The following is a 24,980-nucleotide window of genomic DNA, read 5'->3' on the forward strand; positions in this document are numbered from 1 at the left end:
CTGATGTTGCTGCTGCTTCAACTTTTTGGTTGGAAACTTTAGCACAACAAGTACCAGATCATAATGTGTATAGCATTGTTAAGCTAATCCAACATGCTAATAATTTCATTTGTGATGTCATTTTTGATATCATTAGAATTGATGTCAGATATATGTCTTTAGCTATATTAGCTAGAAGAGCTTTATGGCTTAAATCTTGGAATGCTGATATGACTTCTAAATCAACGTTGCTATCTCTCTCTTTCCAAGGTAATAAATTATTTGGTTCTCAGTTGGATTCTATTATTTCAACTGTCACTGGGGGGAAGGGAGCTTTTTTGCCTCATGAAAAAAAATCTAAGGGTAAATTTAGGGCTGCTAACCGTTTTTGTTCCTTTCGTCAAAATAAGGAACAGAAACCTGACCCTTCCCCTAAGGGAACGGTTTCCAATTGGAAGCCTCCAGTCTGGAATAAATCCAAGCTATTTAAAAGATCAAAATCAGCCCCCAAGTCCGCATGAAGGTGCGGCCCTCATTTCAGCGCAGCTGGTAGGGGGCAGACTAAGATTTTACAAGGATGTTTAGATCAATTCAATCCAAAATCATTTTATTCAGAACATTGTTTCTCAAGGGTACAGAATAGGTTTCAAAGTAAGACTGTCTGTGAGAAGTGTCTTTCTCTCTCGCATTCCAGTGAACCCAGTAAAGGCTCAGGCTTTCCTGAAGTGTGTTTCAGACCTGGAGTTATCTGGGGTAATTGTGCCAGTTCCTTTTCAGGAACAGGGTCTGGGGTTTTATTCAAATCTGTTCATTGTTCCAAAGAAGGAGAATTCTTTCAGACCAGTTCTGGATCTAAAAATGTTGAATCGTTATGTAAGAATACCAACATTCAAGATGATGACTATAAGGACTATTCTGCCTTTTGTTCAGCAAGGGCATTATATGTCCACAAAAGACTTACAGGATGCATATCTTCATATTCCGATTCATCCAGATCACTATCAGTTCCTGAGATTCTCTTTTCTAGACAAGCATTACCAATTTGTTGCTCTTCCTTTTGGCCTAGCAACAGCTCCATGGATCTTTTCAAAGGTTCTCGGTGCCCTACTCTCTGTAATCAGAGAGCGGGGTATTGCAGTGTTTCCTTATTTGGACAATATCTTGGTACTTGCTCAGTCTTTACATTCTGCAGAATCTCACACGAATCAACTAGTGTTGTTCCTTCAAAGACATGGTTGGAGGATCAATTTACCAAAAAGTTCCTTGATTCCTCAGACAAGGGTCACCTTTTTAGGATTCCAAATAGATTCAGTATCCATGACTTTGTCTGAAATTGGGTTCAGCTTCTCGGAACCTTAAGTTTCAATCATTCCCTTCAGTAGCTATGTGCATGGAGGTTTTAGGTCTCATGACTGCAGCATCGGACGCAATTCGTTTTCACATGAGACCTCTTCAGCTTTGTATGCTGAGCCAATGGTGCAGGGATTATACAAAGATATCACAATTAATATCCTTAAATCCCAATATTCGACTATCTCTGACTTGGTGGTTAGATCACCATCGTTTAGTTCAAGGGGCCTCTTTTGTTCATCCAATCTGGACTGTGATCACAACAGATGCGAGTCTTTCAGGTTGGGGAGCTGTCTGGGGATCTCTGACAGCGCAGGGGGTTTGGAAATCTCAGGAGGCGAGATTACCAATCAATATTTTGGAACTTTGTGCGATTCTCAGAGCTCTTCAGTTTTGGCCTCTACTAAAGAGAGAACCGTTTATTTGTTTTCAGACAGACAATGTCACAACCGTGGCGTATGTCAATCATCAGGGTGGGACTCGCAGTCCTCAGGCTATGAAAGAAGTATCTCGGATACTTGCTTGGGCGGAATCTAGCTCCTGTCTAATCTCTGCGGTCCATATCCCAGGTATAGACAATTGGAAAGCTGATTATCTCAGTCGTCAGACTTTACATCCGGGAGAGTGGTCTCTTCACCCAGATGTGTTTTTTCAGATTGTTCAGATGTGAGGGCTTCCAGAAATAGATCTGATGGCTACTCATCTAAACAGGAAACTTCCCAGGTATCTGTCCAGGTCCAGGGATCCTCAGGCACGGAAGCAGTGGATGCGTTGACACTTCCTTGGAATTATCAACCTGCTTATATTTTTCTGCCTCTAGCTCTTCTTCCAAGAGTGATTTCCAAAATCATAATGGAGCGTTCGTTTGTACTGCTGGTGGCTCCAGCATGGCCACACAGGTTTTGGTATGCGGATCTTATTCGAATGTCCAGTTGCCAACCTTGGCCACTTCCGTTAAGGCCAGACCTTTTATCTCAAGGCCCGTTTTTCCATCAGGATCTCAAATCATTAAATTTGAAGGTATGGAGATTGAACGCTTAGTCATAGAGGTTTCTCTGACTCAGTGATTAATACTATGTTGCAGGCTCGTAAATCTGTGTCTAGAAAGATTTATTATCAAGTTTGGAAGACTTACATTTAGTGGTGCTCTGCTCATAAATTCTCTTGGCATTCTTTTAGAATTCCTAGAATTTTACAGTTTCTTCAGGATGGTTTAGATAAGGGTTTGTCTGCAAGTTCCTTGAAAGGACAAATCTCTGCTCTTTCTGTTCTGTTCCACCTAAAAATTGCTAATCTTCCTGATATTCATTGTTTTGTTCAGGCTTTGGTTCGTATCAGGCCTGTCATTAAATCAATCTCTCCTCCTTGGAGTCTTAATTTGGTTTTGAAGGCTTTACAGGCTTCTCCGTTTGAGCCGATGCATTCTCTGGACATTAAATTACTTTCTTGGAAAGTGTTGTTCCTTTTGGCCATCTCTTCTGCTAGAAGAGTTTCTGAATTATCTGCTCTTTCTTGTGAATCTCCTTTTCTGATTTTTCATCAAGATAAGGCGGTTTTGCGTACTTCGTTTAAATTTTTACCTAAAGTTGTGAACTCCAACAACATTAGTAGAGAAATTGTTGTCCCTTCTTTGTGTCCTAATCCTAAGAATTCTCTGGAGAGATATTTACATTCTTTGGATGTGGTAAGAGCTTTGAAATATTATGTTGAAGCTACTAAAGATTTCAGGAAGACTTCTAGTCTATTTGTTATCTTTTCTGGTTCTAGGAAAGGTCAGAAGGCCTCTGCTATTTCCTTGTCTTCTTGGTTAAAGCTTTTGATTCATCATGCTTATTTGGAGTCGGGTAAATCCCCGCCTCAGAGGATTACGGCTCATTCTACCAGGTCAGTTTCTACTTCCTGGGCTTTTAAGAATGAAGCTTCTGTTGATCAGATTTGCAAAGCAGCAACTTGGTCTTCTTTGCATACTTTTACTAAATTCTACCATTTTTATGTTTTCTTCTTCAGAAGCAGTTTTTGGTAGAAAAGTACTTCAGGCAGCTGTTTCAGTTTGATTCATCTGCTTATAATTTCAGTTTTTTTCATTATTAAGATTAAAGGGACCTATAACACCTTCAAAAAATCCTTTAAACTAACTTATACTGATTAATAATAACACACTACGCATGAATCTCTATTCTTGAGGGTCAGTTTACCTCAAACAGTTCAATTAGAGTGTCTTCCATCAAACTGCTGATCCAGCACTTGGTAAAACTATGTATGCCGCCATATTGCCACACAGGCACAGCAGTCATGTGATGAACATGGCATATACTTTTATTAATCAAGTCAGAGGATTATCAGAACACTCGCTCACTGTGGAGCTGTGCGAGTGCTACATTAGCTGTATATATTATTATATTTATCTTATGTGCCTCATAAAAAAACATTCAGTTTGTGAAGGCATTATAATAAAAGCACTGCCACTTTTTTGCATTATAAATACATCTGCACTATTGTCTGCAGCACAGCTCCAGGAATGCACAGTCACACCTCCGTGAACGGTTGTAAATGATCTTAGCATACTACAGAGGGGGAGAAGGGGAGGGGGCATGTTCGTTGGAAGATAGCAGCTCTGATGAATAAGTGAATAACTAATGTATGCACTGTTAGTTTTTCAGTTGCTAGTTACAACGGAACATGCCTCCTTCCCTTCCCTCTCGCCCTCCCGTAATTTGCTATGAGAAATCACAACTGTTCACGGAGATATGCATTCCTGGAGGGGGAGGAGGCATGTTTCGTTGTAACTAGCAGCTGAAAAACTAACAGTGCATACATTAGTTATTCACTTATACATCAGAGCTGCTATCTTCCAACGAACATGCCCCCTCCCCTTCTCCCCCTCTGTAGTATGCTAAGATAATTTACAACCGTTCACGGAGGTGTGACTGTGCATTCCTGGAGCTGTGCTGCAGACAATAGTGCAGATGTATTTATAATGCAAAAAAGTGGCAGTGCTTTTATTATAATGCCTTCTCAAACTGAATGTTTTTATATGAGGCACATAAGATAAATATAATAATATATACAGCTAATGAAGCACTCGCACAGCTCCACAGTGAGCGAGTGTTCTGGTAATTCCCCTCTAAACTGGATAAATAAGAATATGTGCATCACATGACTGCTGTGTCTGTGAGTAAAACGGGCGTTACAATATGGCTGCAAACATAGCAGCATTGAGAGCAGTATCAGCATTCTGTTTGACAACATTATTTTGAACAATACTGGGGGTAAACTGCCCAGAGTGCATACACATCCTTGATTACTAGATATGAATTATATTTATGTTTGACAGCAGAAGTTAGTTTGGAGAATTTGCAGCAGGTGTTTAGTGTCCCTTTAAAACTTTTGATTTGGGTTGTGGATTAATTTTTCAGGGGAATTGGCTGTCTTTATTTTTATCCCTCCCTCTCTAGTGACTCTTGCGTGGAGTTCCACATCTTGGGTATTTGCTATCCCATACATCACTAGCTCATGGACGCTTGCCAATTACATGAAAGAAAACATAATTTATGTAAGAACTTACCGGATAAATTCATTTCTTTCATATTGGCAAGAGTCCATGAGACCCACCCTTTTTATGGTGGTTATGATTTTTTTGTATAAAGCACAATTATTCCAATTCCTTGTTGATGCTTTCGCTCCTTTCTTATCACCCCACTTCTTGGCTATTCGTTAAACTGAATTGTGGGTGTGGTGGGGGGTGTATTTATAGGCATTTTGAGGTTTGGGAAACTTTGCCCCTCCTGGTAGGAATGTATATCCCATACGTCACTAGCTCATGGACTCTTGCCAGTATGAAAGAAATTAATTTATCAGGTAAATTCTTACATAAATTATGTTTTTTTTATATACTCACAAATTATATAATAACCTAGTTAAAGTTGGATTTGTTTTTCATAACAAGGCCTAGAAAGGATCCAGCTTTTAGGTGGTGCTGGTTGAGGTTGGTGGGGGCCCAGGGCTTAATTTTAAGGCACCAGTGGGTACCTGGGTTTGTTGAGCCCTATACTATATTTCTCCTTTTGGCGATAAATTATATTTGAGATTCATTTCTCTCTGTTTTTAGGTTTCTGTTACTGTCAAGAACAGGCCTGATACACATTAGTCACTGCATTTGGCACTAAAGAATTTTAGTAGCATCTGACGGATTTAGTGGTGCTGTACAAGAAAATGTCTAAGAATACCCAGATGCAAACCTCATATCTTCATGGTAATCATAGAGGTAAGCAGGTCACGTTATTACCGCAATTTTCTAATTTTACAATCGCAATAGAATATCTGGGAAAACATCAGAAAATTCTGCAGACTGGTCCCATTAATTAACTGAATGTTTGCTGGGTTTAATAAAGTTTTTTGGTATAGGTCACTTCAATTATATGTGGTATTGTTGGCCACATACTGGGTTTACTAAAGCAGGAGTTGACCAATTTGTTTTGGCTACTCCAGTATTTTTGGGTAGCTACTAAGTTTCATTCTCACATATTTTTTTTTTTTAAGTGGTTTGGAAATAATTTTATTTTAGCAAAACTATCCAATACTTACCAGGTGAGGTCCTCTCTCAAAAGGGGGACACCTTCATTCCTAGTTCTGTCCATCATAGTATCAGAGCTAGGTCCCTCTTTGGATTTTGCCTGGTAAATTATGATGAAGGCTGGTTTGGCTTGTTTTCCCACCGGGCTGCTTACACTTTTTATATAGAGAGTATTTATAACAAAAATGCATGAACAATATTTTTAGGAGCCATGACTCCCTGGCATCCAGATTTGTGAAGCCCTGCACAACAGAATTGGCAACTATAGATGATGTAACTCCCTGATATTCTTTACATCTTGGCTCTCCCTGAGTAATACCAGTGAGAGACACCTCGTTTGGGGAAGATGGGCAGTAAAGAACACATTAAATACAAAAAAATTCCATAATTAACAAGCATATAATAAAAAAGCAATACAGCATCACTCTGATTTTTATCTGAATAGTATAATGTTTCTAACAAATTAAAAGATTTTTTTTTCTCAATTTGACTACCCCCTGTCCCCTGTGCCATGTGACAGCCATTAGCCAATCAGTCTCATATACGTATACACTGTGAGCTCTTGCACGTGCCCAGTAGTAGCTGGTGCCTCAGAAAGTCTGCATACAAAAATAATTTGCACAATTTGATAATGGAACTAAATTGGACAGCCTCTTTAAACTGCATTCTCTATCTAAATCATAAAAGTTTAATTTTTACTTTATTGTCCCTTTAAAATGTGCCTACCCTTCCCCCTTTGCGGTTAGTTGTTCATCTCAAAGTGGACAGAACTAAGGACTTCTTTTCTCCTGGCTTATTCTTTTGAGATCCTGTATTGTAATTTGTTGGAGCATGTTATTTTAGTTCTACTGACCCACAAGCCCATGTGATTGTTAAACACACAATTAAAGTCCCGCTCAGGACACACAGAAAATTGCTGTTCCTGAACAGACAAGGACATACTCTCATACAACAGTAAACGTTGTGTTGTGACCCGGTAATCAGTCCCGACCAAAAGTTTGAAGAATCCTGAATTAGGACATGTAATTTTTTTCACTACAAGAAATAATATACAAATAATATATCCTAAGACCACATCCACATTCTTTTTGCATTTGTTTGTGATTGGTTTAACATCAGTGGTAGAACTAATATTACATATTTATATACAGTAAGGAAAAATATCACTATAGTTTACTAGTCAGCAGGAAAAAAGTTACTGGTCAGGAAGGATAACATTACTGGTTTGCTTAATGTTAAATAGGTTGTAAACCTAGCACAATTTGCATTACATATTCATAAAGTATAAGCCAGTGCTCGTCAGATTTGTTCTAAATATTAATATAAAAGGACATAAAACCCCAAAACTTTAATGATTCAGATAGAGCACACAATTTTAACCTCTCTCCGCCCGTACTTATTTGTCTACATCAGAACAAATTTCTGATGTAAACAAATAAGTAAAAAATTCAAATTACGCGACCGTTTCATTGATGGGATCGCGTCAGTGGGGAGTGCCTATGACGCCCTCCAGCCCGCAATCCCATTTAGGAAGAGCCTTTGGCTGTAGTAAAGCCAAATGGCTATAACGTTCAACGCCGTTCTAATGGCTTTAAAGCCCAGTGCGGTTAGGCGGCATAGAACATCATAAGGTAGTGAAGGGGTTAAACAACTTTACAATTTACTTTTATTATCTAATTTGCTTCATTCTTTTGGAATAATTTGCTGAAGGAGCAGCAAAGCGCTACTGAGAGATAGCTGAACCGATCTAGTGAGCTAATCACAAAATGTGTGCAGGCACCAATAACCAACTAGCACCCACTAGTGTAGGATATGTACGTATTCTTTTTCAACAGCGGATACCAAGAGAACAAAGTACATTTGAAAATAAAAGTTAATTTAAGTGTCTTAAAATTACATGCTCCTATCTAAATCAAGCAAATTTATTATTGACTTTCCTATCCCTTTAATAAAATTATATATTTTGAGATTTTTATCTGAGCTGTATATTTGTTTTTAAAACTAAATAAAGAGTTTTAAACTGTTAACATTGTTCTGATTTCTGACAATACAAATCAGGACTGTATATTCATTGTGATAATATAATTAAACGCTTTAGGATCTTATTCCCACTGAGTCACTATAGAATCACTATATGGTTCTTTCTTTCTTTCAAGATTTACAGCATGAATGAGGACTTTGGTGCTGAAGCGCCACTGTGACAAATCAAAACCCATATATATATATCATTTCTTTTTTTTCTTTATTAAAATGTTAGTATTTTTAATTTTTGACTACACTGTCCCTTTAAATGATTCTTCAATACTTTTATCCTTACTAAAGCATTGTATTCGTTATTATATAGTGTGTTAATCTGTTCAGCAAATAGCAGCAAAGATAAACAGGTTTTAGCCACACAGACTACAAATGATTAGTAAAATGTGCAACTAGGATAGATTAAATATAAGTTTGTAGAACTAGAGAATAATTTTTAAAATTGAAAGGGACAGTCTACACCAGAATTGTTATAGTTTAAAAAGATAGATAATCCCTTTTATTACCCATTCCCCAGTTTTGCATAACCAACACAGTTATAATAATACACTTTTTACCTCTGTGATTACCTTGTATCTAAGCCTCTGCAAACTGCCCCCTTATCTCAGTTCCTTTGACAGCATTTTAGCCAATCTGTGCCCTCTCATAAGTATGACACACATGAACTAACACCATCTATCTGTGAAAAAACGTCAAATGCATTGAGATAAGAGGCAGCCTTCAAGGGCTTAGAAATTAGCATATGAGGCTACCTAGCTGTAGCTTTCAACAAAGAATACCAAGAGAACAAAGCAAATTTGATGGCAAAAGGGAATTGGAAAGTGGTTTAAAATTGCATGCCCTATCTGAATGATGAAAGTTTTATTTTGACTAGACTGTCCCTTTAAGAACATAGAGCTATTGCCTCACATCTCGAGGTGGCAACCCTAGCTGCAACTACCCAGTGATGATAAATGACTCCGTCCTCACCCCTTGCAGATCTGCCCAACACAACAGGTTTGCACAAACAGCCAACCAGATCACTCCTTAATTGGCCAGGGGGCATTCTGGGTCTTGTAGTTCCTAGCCACATGGCCTGAAAAGGATCCAGCCACACCCCTATATAGAGATCCTACAGAGGGCGCTGGTGCCCAAATTAGTCTGGAATAAGCTTTAGGGATTAAATGTATTATAGTAGAAGCTTTGTATGTATAAAAAAAATTATATTGTTGTGCTGTTTTTTTTTATCAGCTGACTCTGTGGTTAAGCATGAAGGAGACCCATATGCGTGTGATTATGTGAAGCTTGAGGAAGAAGAAGTTCCTATAAATTCAATTAAAGGTAACTCTCACTAAATAAAGGAAAGATTCTGTGATGGTCGTTTTGTCTTTTGTACAGTTATATTTTCCTAAAGGGACACTGAACCCAAATTTTTTCTTTAGTGATTCAGATAAAGCATGCAATTTCTCCAACATAGGTGTGTCCGGTCCACGGCGTCATCCTTACTTGTGGGATATTCTCTTCCCCAACAGGAAATGGCAAAGAGCCCAGCAAAGCTGGTCACATGATCCCTCCTAGGCTCCGCCTACCCCAGTCATTCTCTTTGCCGTTGTACAGGCAACATCTCCACGGAGATGGCTTAGAGTTTTTTAGTGTTTAACTGTAGTTTTTATTATTCAATCAAGAGTTTGTTATTTTAAAATAGTGCTGGTATGTACTATTTACTCTGAAACAGAAAAGAGATGAAGATTTCTGTTTGTAAGAGGAAAATGATTTTAGCAACCGTTACTAAAATCGATGGCTGTTCCACACAGGACTGTTGAGAGGAATTAACTTCAGTTGGGGGAACAGTGAGCAGACTTTTGCTGCTTGAGGTATGACACATTCTAACAAGACGATGTAATGCTGGAAGCTGTCATTTTCCCTATGGGATCCGGTAAGCCATTTTTATTACACAGTAAATAAGGGCTTCACAAGGGCTTGTTAAAACTGTAGACATTTTCTGGGCTAAATCGATTCATATATAAACATATTTAGTCTTGAGGAATCATTTAATCTGGGTATTTTGTAAAATAATATCGGCAGGCACTGTTTTGGACACCTTATTCTCTAGGGGCTTTCCCTAATCATAGGCAGAGCCTCATTTTCGCGCCGGTATTGCGCACTTGTTTTTGAGAAGCATGACATGCAGTCGCATGTGTGAGGAGCTCTGATACATAGAAAAGACTTTCTGAAGGCGTCATTTGGTATCGTATTCCCCTTTGGGCTTGGTAGGGTCTCAGCAAAGCAGATACCAGGGACTGTAAAGGGGTTAAAGATAAAAACGGCTCCGGTTCCGTTATTTTAAGGGTTAAAGCTTCCAAATTTGGTGTGCAATACTTTTAAGGCTTTAAGACACTGTGGTGAAATTTTGGTGAATTTTGAACAATTCCTTCATACTTTTTCGCAATTGCAGTAATAAAGTGTGTTCAGTTTAAAATTTAAAGTGACAGTAACGGTTTTATTTTAAAACGTTTTTTGTACTTTGTTATCAAGTTTATGCCTGTTTAACATGTCTGAACTACCAGATAGACTGTGTTCTGAATGTGGGGAAGCCAAGGTTCCTTCTCATTTAAATAGATGTGATTTATGTGACACAGAAAATGATGCCCAAGATGATTCCTCAAGTGAGGGGAGTAAGCATGGTACTGCATCATTCCCTCCTTCGTCTACACGAGTCTTGCCCACTCAGGAGGCCCCTAGTACATCTAGCGCGCCAATACTCCTTACTATGCAACAATTAACGGCTGTAATGGATAATTCTATCAAAAACATTTTAGCCAAAATGCCCACTTATCAGCGTAAGCGCGACTGCTCTGTTTTAGATACTGAAGAGCATGAGGACGCTGATGATAATGGTTCTGAAATGCCCCTACACCAGTCTGAGGGGGCCAGGGAGGTTTTGTCTGAGGGAGAAATTTCAGATTCAGGGAAAATTTCTCAACAAGCTGAACCCGATGTGATTACATTTAAATTTAAGTTGGAACATCTCCGCGCTCTGCTTAAGGAGGTGTTATCCACTCTGGATGATTGTGAGAATTTGATCATCCCAGAGAAACTATGTAAAATGGACAAGTTCCTAGAGGTCCCGGGGCCCCCAGAAGCTTTTCCTATACCCAAGCGGGTGGCGGACATTGTAAATAAAGAATGGGAAAGGCCCGGTATACCTTTCGTCCCTCCCCCCATATTTAAAAAATTGTTTCCTATGGTCGACCCCAGAAAGGACTTATGGCAGACAGTCCCCAAGGTCGAGGGAGCGGTTTCTACTTTAAACAAACGCACCACTATACCCATAGAAGATAGTTGTGCTTTCAAAGATCCTATGGATAAAAAATTAGAAGGTTTGCTTAAAAAGATGTTTGTTCAGCAGGGTTACCTTCTACAACCAATTTCATGCATTGTCCCTGTCACTACAGCCGCGTGTTTCTGGTTCGATGAGCTAGAAAAGGCGATCGATAGTGATTCTCCTCCTTATGAGGAGATTATGGACAGAATCCGTGCTCTCAAATTGGCTAATTCTTTCACCCTAGACGCCACTTTGCAATTGGCGAGGTTAGCGGCAAAAAATTCTGGGTTTGCTATTGTGGCGCGCAGAGCGCTTTGGTTGAAATCTTGGTCAGCGGATGCTTCTTCCAAGAACAAATTGCTTAACATTCCTTTCAAGGGGAAAACGCTGTTTGGCCCTGACTTGAAAGAGATTATCTCTGATATCACTGGGGGTAAGGGCCACGCCCTTCCTCAGGATAGGTCTTTCAAGGCCAAAAATAAACCTAATTTTCGTCCCTTTCGTAGAAACGGACCAGCCCCAAGTGCTACGTCCTCTAAGCAAGAGGGTAATACTTCTCAAGCCAAGCCAGCCTGGAGACCAATGCAAGGCTGGAACAAGGGAAAGCAGGCCAAGAAACCTGCCACTGCTACCAAGACAGCATGAAATGTTGGCCCCCGATCCGGGACCGGATCTGGTGGGGGGCAGACTCTCTCTCTTCGCTCAGGCTTGGGCAAGAGATGTTCTGGATCCTTGGGCACTAGAAATAGTCTCCCAAGGTTATCTTCTGGAATTCAAGGGGCTTCCCCCAAGGGGGAGGTTCCACAGGTCTCAATTGTCTTCAGACCACATAAAGAGACAGGCATTCTTACATTGTGTAGAAGACCTGTTAAAAATGGGAGTGATTCGACTTCCGGGGCGGTGCTCACAGAGCCATGCTGCTCCAACGCCGGCTCGCTAGTTTGAGCGTCCTATGCTAACCGCAAAGCCTATTTCCTAGCCAGCATCTTGGACCTACTGCTGAGCGGATACGTGTACCTGAAAACCGGTCCACAGGCGCCGAAGTCCCTGAGTGGCGTAAGGCCGACTCGCCACGGTCACAGCTCGAGTGGTGTAAGCCCTTCGGGTCCACGGAGACTGTCCGACGAAGGCCCCACACCATGTCTAAATGACATCCTTTAGACGCAACCTCGAAGTGAGACTCACCTTGCCGTGAATAATCTACGCTCACTACAACACGAATGGTCTATTACCATCATATAAAAGCTACAGTCTTGTGATCTGCAGGTATTGCTCCCGTACCGCGGGCCGGTGAATCCGCCTGGTTACCTACAGTCGAGAGGAGAAGCTACAGACGCTCAACAGACCAGCTTACCCTTACAGCGGAACAACAAAGTCAGTCACTATCAGCTGTTGCCCGGTCCCAAGGGCGCATACAAAGCGAGAAGTCACAGGTCCGTTAAGGCGATAGGTATCTCCTGCTTCTACAAAAGCCGCAGTCTGACGGCCTGCAGGTGCCGTTCCCACAGCTTGGTGATCTGCGGGTACTGTTACCGCTACAGCATTATCTGCCTACTACCAGCATATAAAGGCCACAGCTCAGTGCTCTGTAGGTACTGCTTCTATGCCGTTGGCCGGTGAAACCGCCAGGTTACCAACAGTCCACAAGAGAAACTATAGACGCTTATCAGACCAGTCTATCCCTATAGCAGGAAATTAATAGTGAGTGACTGTCAGTTTCTTCTCGGCTCTAAGGGACTATATCGAACAAGAAGCTACCAGGTCGTCAAGGCAATAGGTACCTTTCGCTGCTCTCGAGGTGGAGAGGCCTCCGATCTGCCTATAAGCCTGTAAAAGAAATCTTTTGAACCGCAGGAGTTATGTTTTGCTGACCCTATGGAGAAGAAAATGGATATTTTAACCAGAGGAATCCTCAACATCTAGAAGATCCTTTTTTTCCCCCCTCTCTCCGTGGAGCGGTCATACGGATTATTACCACTGCCCATCTGGCTTCTTCACAAAACTACCTAGTCATTTAGTTGACTAGCAGTATCCCTATTACTGGTCTTGGCAAGAATCTGTCAAGACAGGACTGTCACCATTATCTCTGGACATGCAAGTACTTTTCTAAGTTGGTTCCCTACTGTTTTTTTGTTTCTCTTTTTCTCCCCCATCCTTTTCATTTTTCGTGCTTGATACTTATTGTGCATTAAGTAACTTTAGTAGAATAAGACAATAGCTGTTTTTTCTATATCTTATCGCTTTATCTTAGCAAGCTAAAGTCATAGTTATATATACACAAAGAAAAAGGGAAGAAAGAGAGAAAAAGAACACAAATCCTGTTAAATTATGCTCCAGTGCGCAAAAAGTTATGCGCTTACTATAATAATCTGATATCATAGATGGTCTAGGCCTGTATAACTAGATGGTTATCTGTTTTTTTATGGTTCTTTTTATGTTACATATAACCTGTCTTAGACATCTCTTAGAGGGTCAATTCTAGTAACTAACTAAATCAAAATATGCTTACCTATCTATTATTGTGTAAAGTGTATATGGTTTCTGTCTTTTTGTCTTTGTATACCAAATGGCTGTTAAAAGCAACTAACTAAAGTAGTAAGTATATATGCTAAGAAGTCAAATATCTTAAATTTTGTCTGAACAAGATTAGTATCTGTAGATCAGGACAAACAAATATCTTTTTGTCATAGATATCATATCTATTAATATCAATAGGCTCTAGCTACACCGGTTTAATACACACAAAAAAGGGAAAAAAAGAAAAAAAAACACTTTTCACTCTATTTTTACCACTTTTTTTTTTTTCCCCTTCACTGTAATAAAAAAAAAAAAAAAAAAAAAAAATAAAAAAAAAAAAAAAATGGGAGTGATTCATCCTGTTCCATTAGGAGAACAAGGGATGGGGTTCTACTCCAATCTGTTCGTAGTTCCCAAAAAAGAGGGAACGTTCAGACCAATCTTAGATCTCAAGATCCTAAACAAGTTTCTCAAGGTTCCATCGTTCAAAATGGAAACCATTCGAACAATTCTTCCTTCCATCCAGGAAGGTCAATTCATGACCACGGTGGATTTAAAGGATGCGTATCTACATATTCCTATCCACAAGGAACATCATCGGTTCCTAAGGTTCGCATTCCTGGACAAGCATTACCAGTTCGTGGCACTTCCTTTCGGATTAGCCACTGCTCCAAGGATTTTCACAAAGGTACTAGGGTCCCTTCTAGCGGTACTAAGACCAAGGGGCATTGCAGTAGTACCTTACTTGGACGACATTCTGATTCAAGCGTCGTCCCTTCCTCTAGCAAAGGCTCATACGGACATAGTCCTGGCCTTTCTCAGATCTCACGGATGGAAAGTGAACGTAGAAAAGAGTTCTCTATCTCCGTCAACAAGGGTTCCCTTCTTGGGAACAATAATAGATTCCTTAGAAATGAGGATTTTTCTGACAGAGGCCAGAAAAACAAAACTTCTAAACTCTTGTCAAACACTTCATTCCGTTCCTCTTCCTTCCATAGCGCAGTGCATGGAAGTAATAGGTTTGATGGTAGCGGCAATGGACATAGTTCCTTTTGCGCGCATTCATCTAAGACCATTACAACTGTGCATGCTCAGTCAGTGGAATGGGGACTATACAGACTTGTCTCCGACGATACAAGTAAATCAGAGGACCAGAGACTCACTCCGTTGGTGGCTGTCCCTGGACAACCTGTCACAAGGGATGACCTTCCGCAGACCAGAGTGGGTCATTGTCACGACCGACGCCAGTCTGATGGGCTGGGGCGCGGTCTGGGGACCCCTGAAAGCTCAGGGTCTTTGGTCTCGGGAAGAATCTCTTCTACCGATAAATATTCTGGAACTGAGAGCGATATTCAAGGCTCTCAAGGCTTGGCCTCAGCTAGCAAAGGCCAAGTTCATACGGTTTCAATCAGACAACATGACGACCGTTGCGTACATAAACCATCAGGGGGGAACAAGGAGTTCCCTGGCGATGGAAGAAGTGACCAAAATCATTCAATGGGCGGAGACTCACTCCTGCCATCTGTCTGCAATCCACATCCCAGGAGTGGAAAATTGGGAAGTGGATTTTCTGAGTCGTCAGACATTACATCCGGGGGAGTGGGAACTCCATCCGGAAATCTTTGCCCAAATTACTCAACTGTGGGGCATTCCAGACATGGATCTGATGGCCTCTCGTCAGAACTTCAAGGTTCCTTGCTACGGGTCCAGATCCAGGGATCCCAAGGCGACTCTAGTAGATGCACTAGTAGCACCTTGGACCTTCAAACTAGCTTATGTATTCCCGCCGTTTCCTCTCATCCCCAGGCTGGTAGCCAGGATCAATCAGGAGAGGGCGTCGGTGATCTTGATAGCTCCTGCGTGGCCACGCAGGACTTGGTATGCAGATCTGGTGAATATGTCATCGGCTCCACCATGGAAGCTACCTTTGAGACGAGACCTTCTTGTTCAAGGTCCGTTCGAACATCCGAATCTGGTCTCACTCCAGCTGACTGCTTGGAGATTGAACGCTTGATCTTATCAAAACGAGGGTTCTCAGATTCTGTTATTGATACTCTTGTTCAGGCCAGAAAGCCTGTAACTAGAAAAATTTACCACAAAATATGGAAAAAATATATCTGTTGGTGTGAATCTAAAGGATTCCCTTGGGACAAGGTAAAAATTCCTAAGGCCTAGATTTAGAGTTCGGCGGTAGCCGTCAAAACCAGCGTTAGAGGCTCCTAACGCTGGTTTTGGGCGCCCGCTGGTATTTGGAGTCAGTCAGGAAAGGGTCTAACGCTCACTTTTCAGCCGCGACTTTTCCATACCGCAGATCCCCCTACGCCATTTGCGTAGCCTATCTTTTCAATGGGATCTTTCTAACGCTGGTATTTAGAGTCGTTTCTGCAGTGAGCGTTAGAGCTCTAACGACAAGATTCCAGCCGCCTGAAAATAGCAGGAGTTAAGAGCTTTCTGGCTAACGCCGGTTTCTAAAGCTCTTAACTACTGTACCCTAAAGTACACTAACACCCATAAACTACCTATGTACCCCTAAACCGAGGTCCCCCCACATCGCCGCCACTCGATTAAAATTTTTAACCCCTAATCTGCCGACCGCCACCTACGTTATACTTATGTACCCCTAATCTGCTGCCCCTAACACCGCCGACCCCTGTATTATATCTATTAACCCCTAACTTGCCCCCCACAACGTCGCCGCAAGCTACTTAAAATAATTAACCCCTAATCTTCCGACCGCAAATCGCCGCCACCTACGTTATCCCTATGTACCCCTAATCTGCTACCCCTAACATCGCCGACCCCTATGTTATATTTATTAACCCCTAATCTGCCCCCCACAACGTCGCCGACACCTACCTACACTTATTAACCCCTAATCTGCCGAGCGGACCTGAGCGCTACTATAATAAAGTTATTAACCCCTAATCCGCCTCACTAACCCTATCATAAATAGTATTAACCCCTAATCTGCCCTCCCTAACATCGCCGACACCTAACTTCAATTATTAACCCCTAATCTTCCGACCGGAGCTCACCGCTATTCTAATAAATGTATTAACCCCTAAAGCTAAGTCTAACCCTAACACTAACACCCCCCTAAGTTAAATATAATTTTTATCTAACGAAATAAATTAACTCTTATTAAATAAATAATTCCTATTTAAAGCTAAATACTTACCTGTAAAATACATCCTAATATAGCTACAATATAAATTATAATTATATTATAGCTATTTTAGGATTAATATTTATTTTACAGGCAACTTTGTAATTATTTTAACCAGGTACAATAGCTATTAAATAGTTAAGAACTATTTAATAGTTACCTAGTTAAAATAATTACAAATTTACCTGTAAAATAAATCCTAACCTAAGATATAATTAAACCTAACACTACCCTATCAATAAAATAATTAAATAAACTACCTACAATTACCTACAATTAACCTAACACTACACTATCAATAAATTAATTAAACACAATTGCTACAAATAAATAAAATTAAATAAACTATCTAAAGTACAAAAAATAAAAAAGAACTAAGTTACAGAAAATAATAAAATATTTACAAACATAAGAAAAATATTACAACAATTTTAAACTAATTACACCTACTCTAAGCCCCCTAATAAAATAACAAAGCCCCCCAAAATAAAAAATTCCCTACCCTATTCTAAAATACAAATATTACAAGCTCTTTTACCTTACCAGCCCTGAACAGGGCCCTTTGCGGGGCATGCCCCAAGAATTTCAGCTCTTTTGCCTGTAAAAAAAAACATACTATACCCCCCCCCAACATTACAACCCACCACCCACATACCCCTAATCTAACCCAAACCCCCCTTAAATAAACCTAACACTACCCCCCTGATGATCTTCCTACCTTGTCTTCACCATGCCAGGTTCACCGATCCGTCCTGGCTCCAAGATCTTCATCCACCCCAAGCGGGGGCTAGACATCCACTGAAGAAGTCCAGAAGAGGGTCCAAAGTCTTCCTCCTATCCGGCAAGAAGAGGACATCCGGACCGGCAAACATCTTCTCCAAGCGGCATCTTCTATCTTCTTCCATCCGATGACGACCGGCTCCATCTTGAAGACGTCCAGCGCGGATCCATCCTCTTCTTCCGACGACTAGACGACGAATGACGGTTCCTTTAAGGGACGTCATCCAAGATGGCGTCCCTCGAATTCCGATTGGCTGATAGGATTCTATCAGCCAATCGGAATTAAGGTAGGAATTTTCTGATTGGCTGATGGAATCAGCCAATCAGAATCAAGTTCAATCCGATTGGCTGATCCAATCAGCCAATCAGATTGAGCTCGCATTCTATTGGCTGTTCCGATCAGCCAATAGAATGCGAGCTCAATCTGATTGGCTGATTGGATCAGCCAATCGGATTGAACTTGATTCTGATTGGCTGATTCCATCAGCCAATCAGAAAATTCCTACCTTAATTCCGATTGGCTGATAGAATCCTATCAGCCAATCGGAATTCGAGGGACGCCATCTTGGATGACGTCCCTTAAAGGAACCGTCATTCGTCGTCTAGTCGTCGGAAGAAGAGGATGGATCCGCGCTGGACGTCTTCAAGATGGAGCCGGTCGTCATCGGATGGAAGAAGATAGAAGATGCCGCTTGGAGAAGATGTTTGCCGGTCCGGATGTCCTCTTCTTGCCGGATAGGAGGAAGACTTTGGACCCTCTTCTGGACTTCTTCAGTGGATGTCTAGCCCCCGCTTGGGGTGGATGAAGATCTTGGAGCCAGGACGGATCGGTGAACCTGGCATGGTGAAGACAAGGTAGGAAGATCATCAGGGGGGTAGTGTTAGGTTTATTTAAGGGGGGTTTGGGTTAGATTAGGGGTATGTGGGTGGTGGGTTGTAATGTTGGGGGGGGGGTATAGTATGTTTTTTTTTACAGGCAAAAGAGCTGAAATTCTTGGGGCATGCCCCGCAAAGGGCCCTGTTCAGGGCTGGTAAGGTAAAAGAGCTTGTAATATTTGTATTTTAGAATAGGGTAGGGAATTTTTTATTTTGGGGGGCTTTGTTATTTTATTAGGGGGCTTAGAGTAGGTGTAATTAGTTTAAAATTGTTGTAATATTTTTCTTATGTTTGTAAATATTTTATTATTTTCTGTAACTTAGTTCTTTTTTATTTTTTGTACTTTAGATAGTTTATTTAATTTTATTTATTTGTAGCAATTGTGTTTAATTAATTTATTGATAGTGTAGTGTTAGGTTAATTGTAGGTAATTGTAGGTAGTTTATTTAATTATTTTATTGATAGGGTAGTGTTAGGTTTAATTATATCTTAGGTTAGGATTTATTTTACAGGTAAATTTGTAATTATTTTAACTAGGTAACTATTAAATAGTTCTTAACTATTTAATAGCTATTGTACCTGGTTAAAATAATTACAAAGTTGCCTGTAAAATAAATATTAATCCTAAAATAGCTATAATATAATTATAATTTATATTGTAGCTATATTAGGATGTATTTTACAGGTAAGTATTTAGCTTTAAATAGGAATTATTTATTTAATAAGAGTTAATTTATTTCGTTAGATAAAAATTATATTTAACTTAGGGGGGTGTTAGTGTTAGGGTTAGACTTAGCTTTAGGGGTTAATACATTTATTAGAATAGCGGTGAGCTCCGGTCGGAAGATTAGGGGTTAATAATTGAAGTTAGGTGTCGGCGATGTTAGGGAGGGCAGATTAGGGGTTAATACTATTTATGATAGGGTTAGTGAGGCGGATTAGGGGTTAATAACTTTATTATAGTAGCGCTCAGGTCCGCTCGGCAGATTAGGGGTTAATAAGTGTAGGTAGGTGTCGGCGACGTTGTGGGGGGCAGATTAGGGGTTAATAAATATAACATAGGGGTCGGCGATGTTAGGGGTAGCAGATTAGGGGTACATAGGGATAACGTAGGTGGCGGCGATTTGCGGTCGGAAGATTAGGGGTTAATTATTTTAAGTAGCTTGCGGCGACGTTGTGGGGGGCAAGTTAGGGGTTAATAGATATAATACAGGGGTCGGCGGTGTTAGGGGCAGCAGATTAGGGGTACATAGGGATAACGTAGGTGGCGGCGGTTTACGGAGCGGCAGATTAGGGGTTAAAAGTGTAATGCAGGGGTCAGCGATAGCGGGGGCGGCAGATTAGGGGTTAATAAGTGTAAGGTTAGGGGTGTTTAGACTCGGGGTACATGTTAGGGTGTTAGGTGCAGACGTAGGAAGTGTTTCCCCATAGGAAACAATGGGGCTGCGTTAGGAGCTGAACGCTGCTTTTTTGCAGGTGTTAGGTTTTTTTTCAGCTCAAACAGTCCCATTGTTTCCTATGGGAGAATCGTGCACGAGCACGTTTTTGATGCCGGCCGCGTCCGTAAGCAACTCTGGTATCGAGAGTTGCATTTGCGGTAAAAATGCTCTACGCTCCTTTTTTGGAGCCTAACGCAGCATTTTATTGAACTCTCGATACCAGAGTTAATTTTATGGTGCGGCCAGAAAAAAACCCGCGGAGCGTTAACAGCCCTTTTACCGCCGAACTCTAAATCTAGGCCTAAGATTCTATCCTTTCTTCAAGAAGGATTGGAGAAAGGATTATCTGCAAGTTCCTTGAAGGGACAGATTTCTGCCTTGTCTGTGTTACTTCACAAAAAGCTGGCAGCTGTGCCAGATGTTCAAGCCTTTGTTCAGGCTCTGGTTAGAATCAAGCCTGTTTACAAACCTTTGACTCCTCCTTGGAGTCTCAACTTAGTTCTTTCAGTTCTTCAGGGGGTTCCGTTTGAACCCTTACATTCCGTTGATATTAAGTTATTATCTTGGAAAGTTTTGTTTTTGGTTGCAATTTCTTCTGCTAGAAGAGTTTCAGAATTATCTGCTCTGCAGTGTTCTCCTCCTTATCTGGTGTTCCATGCAGATAAGGTGGTTTTACGTACTAAACCTGGTTTTCTTCCGAAAGTTGTTTCTAACAAAAACATTAACCAGGAGATAGTCGTGCCTTCTTTGTGTCCGAAACCAGTTTCAAAGAAGGAACGTTTGTTGCACAATTTGGATGTTGTTCGCGCTCTAAAATTCTATTTAGATGCTACAAAGGATTTTAGACAAACATCTTCCTTGTTTGTTGTTTATTCTGGTAAAAGGAGAGGTCAAAAAGCAACTTCTACCTCTCTCTCTTTTTGGATTAAAAGCATCATCAGATTGGCTTATGAGACTGCCGGACGGCAGCCTCCTGAAAGAATCACAGCTCATTCCACTAGGGCTGTGGCTTCCACATGGGCCTTCAAGAACGAGGCTTCTGTTGATCAGATATGTAGGGCAGCGACTTGGTCTTCACTGCACACTTTTACCAAATTTTACAAGTTTGATACTTTTGCTTCTTCTGAGGCTATTTTTGGGAGAAAGGTTTTGCAAGCCGTGGTGCCTTCCATTTAGGTGACCTGATTTGCTCCCTCCCTTCATCCGTGTCCTAAAGCTTTGGTATTGGTTCCCACAAGTAAGGATGACGCCGTGGACCGGACACACCTATGTTGGAGAAAACAGAATTTATGTTTACCTGATAAATTACTTTCTCCAACGGTGTGTCCGGTCCACGGCCCGCCCTGGTTTTTTAATCAGGTCTGATAATTTATTTTCTTTAACTACAGTCACCACGGTATCATATGGTTTCTCCTATGCAAATATTCCTCCTTTACGTCGGTCGAATGACTGGGGTAGGCGGAGCCTAGGAGGGATCATGTGACCAGCTTTGCTGGGCTCTTTGCCATTTCCTGTTGGGGAAGAGAATATCCCACAAGTAAGGATGACGCCGTGGACCGGACACACCGTTGGAGAAAGTAATTTATCAGGTAAACATAAATTCTGTTTTTAAGCAACTTGCTAATTTACTCCTATTATCTATTTCTTTTACAAGATACGATGAGTCCACGGATTTCATCCTTATGGGATATCGCTTCCTGGTCAACAGGAGGAGGCAAAGAGCACCACAGCAGAGCTGTATATATAGCTCCTCCCTTCCCTCCCACTCCAGTCATTCTCTTTGCCTGTGTTAGAAATAGGAAGAGGTAAAGTGAGGTGATAGTTTAGCTTCTTCAATCAAGAGTTTTTTTTATTTTTAAATGGTGCCAGTGAGTACTATTTTCTTTCAGGGTGTAGCCAGGACCTGGTCAACCTCTTGTAAGCAGAGCTACAGGTGGCTTTAAGGCATGGGGAACTGGTGGGATTAATTTTTCACTGTGCCTCCCATATTGTATGCTGCCCTTCTTAAAATGGTCTTAGCCCTGCTAACTAAGGCCCTTCATGTCTCCACAGACTGGCAAGAAGATGCAGAAGACTTCTTCAGAGCTGTGGGACGATACATGCTGTAGATCAGCACTCAGGTATGTGCAGCCATTACTTCTGGGACAGACCCTAACTCAGGACACGCTGCAGCCTATCTTTTTTGTACCCCCTAATTTTCCCCAAGGCCTCTTAGGTATTATCAGAAGTATAAAGATGAAAACCAAAGCGCCACTTAAGGCTTGATCCGCATAAACCAAAAAATACAAAAAATAGGATAAAATAAAACACTACTTTAATTGCACATAAAATAAAATAAAATAATTCACATAACAAATTGTTCTAAAAACACTAATTAAAATACTTTCTTAGAGTAATTTAAAAACGTGGGTCTGCACTTAGACTATTCCAAATAACAGAGGTTGTTAGAAACGTGGGAGTCGAAACTCCTCTACTCCTGATCGGTAATGACTTTGCAAGTATCTATTGAAATGGGTCGATCTGTGATATCGTCTGCGGTTCTATTACAAACTGCAAATGTTATAAATGTGCACTGGGTCAAAACCCTCTGTGCTTAACAAAGTGATCAGACCAATATCGTGAGTGAATGTTAAATACGCTTGACAAATAAATCTAAATCTAAATTCCAAATCCTCTAATGTCTGTGGCAAAAGGAAATAAACAGTGTGTTAAAAACAGAATTGTATAAACAATGACGAAGCATGAAGTTTTTGTGATATAAAAATTAAGCGTGAATATCTCAAATTACAACAAAATAAATTCAATCTCTGCTGTGCAGATTTTCAAAATCAAGTGAAAAACAAAGAAAAAAGAAGAAAATAACAGTGGCCACTGTGGATTCAAAAAATGTGAAAATTAAAAATTATAAAAAATAGTCCAACATGTGATGCTCCTTAGACTCTAAAATGTAAAGTGTTCCTTTGGTGTTCCTAAAAAATGTAAAATGTACAATCCAACGAGTGATGCTCCTTAGAGCCTAAAATATGAAGCGTTCCTTAACTGCGTTCCACTGTTATTTTCTTCTTTTTTCTTTGTTTTTCACTTGATTTTGAAAATCTGCACAGCACAGATTGAATTTATTTTGTTGTAATTTGAGATATTCACGCTTAATTTTTATATCACAAAAACTTCATGCTTCGTCATTGTTTATACAATTCTGTTTTTAACACACTGTTTATTTCCTTTTGCCACAGACATTAGAGGATTTGGAATTTAGATTTAGATTTATTTGTCAAGCGTATTTAACATTCACTCACGATATTGGTCTGATCACTTTGTTAAGCACAGAGGGTTTTGACCCAGTGCACATTTATAACATTTGCAGTTTGTAATAGAACCGCAGACGATATCACAGATCGACCCATTTCAATAGATACTTGCGAAGTCATTACCGATCAGGAGTAGAGGAGTTTCGACTCCAACGTTTCTAACAACCTCTGTTATTTGGAATAGTCTAAGTGCAGACCCACGTTTTTAAATTACTCTAAGAAAGTATTTTAATTAGTGTCTTTAGAACAATTTGTTATGTGAATTATTTTATTTTATGTGCAATTAAAGTAGATAGTGTTTTATTTTATCCTATTTTGTGTAGTATTTTTTGGTTTATGCGGATCGAGCCTTAAGTGGCGCTTTGGTTTTCATCTTTATACTTCTGAATTTACTTTTTGACTACTAGGAGTCAATAAACCGAAGCTAGGTCTCATATCTGGAGGGCGCTTAGTGCTATCCGTTTACCTCTTAGGTATTATGGTGGATGTGGTGGGGGAGGATTAATGACCGCTCAGTCACATTTAGATGCAAACGTTATGTGGGAGCGCAATGGACTTGGGCTGACGCTGGGGTGTTATATGGGACTGAATGGGAATGTAGAATATGCTCTCACAGTCTGGTCTCAGGTTTTTATGGGGATCCGTGTATTTTTATTGCGAACATACATATTGGCAGCTAGGAGCGGCGAGTGAGAGACCGCTTGTGTTTGTTTTCAGCTGCGCTTGCAGCGACATGCAATGGCCCACGAGGTTTAGATTTCGGCACTGGGATACACCCACGACGGGCGGAGCTTTCCTCCCTCACTCTGGAAGCCGCGCTGGCGTGGGTGAAGTGCTCGGCTACTTCTTTAACTGCCGGGACCACATGGTCATAAGAAGAAGCGGTCATGGGCGGTATTTTCTAGGAGCGGAGTGCACATCGAGGGGGCAGGTAGGCGCCACAGCAGAGCTGTAGAGGCGACTGAGGCTTGTTTATTGATCCGGTTTAAGAGTCTCCTCTGTTATTTTGGTTATTATTAAGAGTACAGCTGTCCACTTTATTCTGAGCTGTTTATTATCCTTATTAGTTACAAGGGCAAGACAAAGTCTGTTTTGTTGTTATACTGGGATTCAGAAATTAACATGGACATGGATATGAATGTTACATGTTCCTTATGTTTGAATGCAACTGTGGAACCTCCCGTTAGCTTTTGCCCTTCGTGTACTGAGAGGGCTTTGCAGTTTAGGGAGCAAATGTTTTTTGATACAAATTTAAATAAGGCGGATGCTTCTCAAGGTTCTAACGATGAGAATCGGAGTATGCCACATCTTTCTCCCAAGCGTCACAGTCCCTAACGCCTACCCAGGCACAGTCCAGTACCTCTGCAGTTTCAGCTGCATTTACTCTACAGGACATAGCAACTGTCATGTCCTCTACTATTTCTGAAGCGTTGTCTGCCTTTCCTGTACTCCAAGGCAAACGCAGGAGGAAAGACGACCTCGTGGCTAATGCGACTTTGGATGCTTTAATTGCGAGGTCAGAAATGCCTTTACAAGAGTCAGAACTGGAGCCCCTATCTGAGGGTGAGCTATCTGAATCGGATAGCGCCCTGCTACCGACGGATTCTGAAGTGATGTCTTTCCGGTTTAAGCTGGAACACCTCCGCCTGCTAT

General features: G+C 40.8%; 1 protein-coding gene across 3 annotated transcripts in view; it reads left to right on the plus strand.

The window, feature by feature from the left end:
• The window catches only part of LOC128666916 (oocyte zinc finger protein XlCOF6.1), a 258,096-nt gene that overhangs the window by 115,407 nt on the left and 117,709 nt on the right, over positions 1–24,980 (plus strand). For all 3 annotated transcript variants that reach the window (XM_053721734.1, XM_053721733.1, XM_053721732.1), the window contains 2 exons: positions 5,438–5,593; positions 9,167–9,256. In XM_053721734.1, the coding sequence (XP_053577709.1) occupies positions 5,542–5,593; positions 9,167–9,256 (142 nt within the window). In that variant the 5' untranslated portion in view covers positions 5,438–5,541. The remainder of the gene's footprint in view (positions 1–5,437; positions 5,594–9,166; positions 9,257–24,980) is intronic.

The sequence above is a fragment of the Bombina bombina genome, chromosome 7, assembly GCF_027579735.1.
Source record: "Bombina bombina isolate aBomBom1 chromosome 7, aBomBom1.pri, whole genome shotgun sequence".
NCBI lineage: Eukaryota > Metazoa > Chordata > Amphibia > Anura > Bombinatoridae > Bombina > Bombina bombina.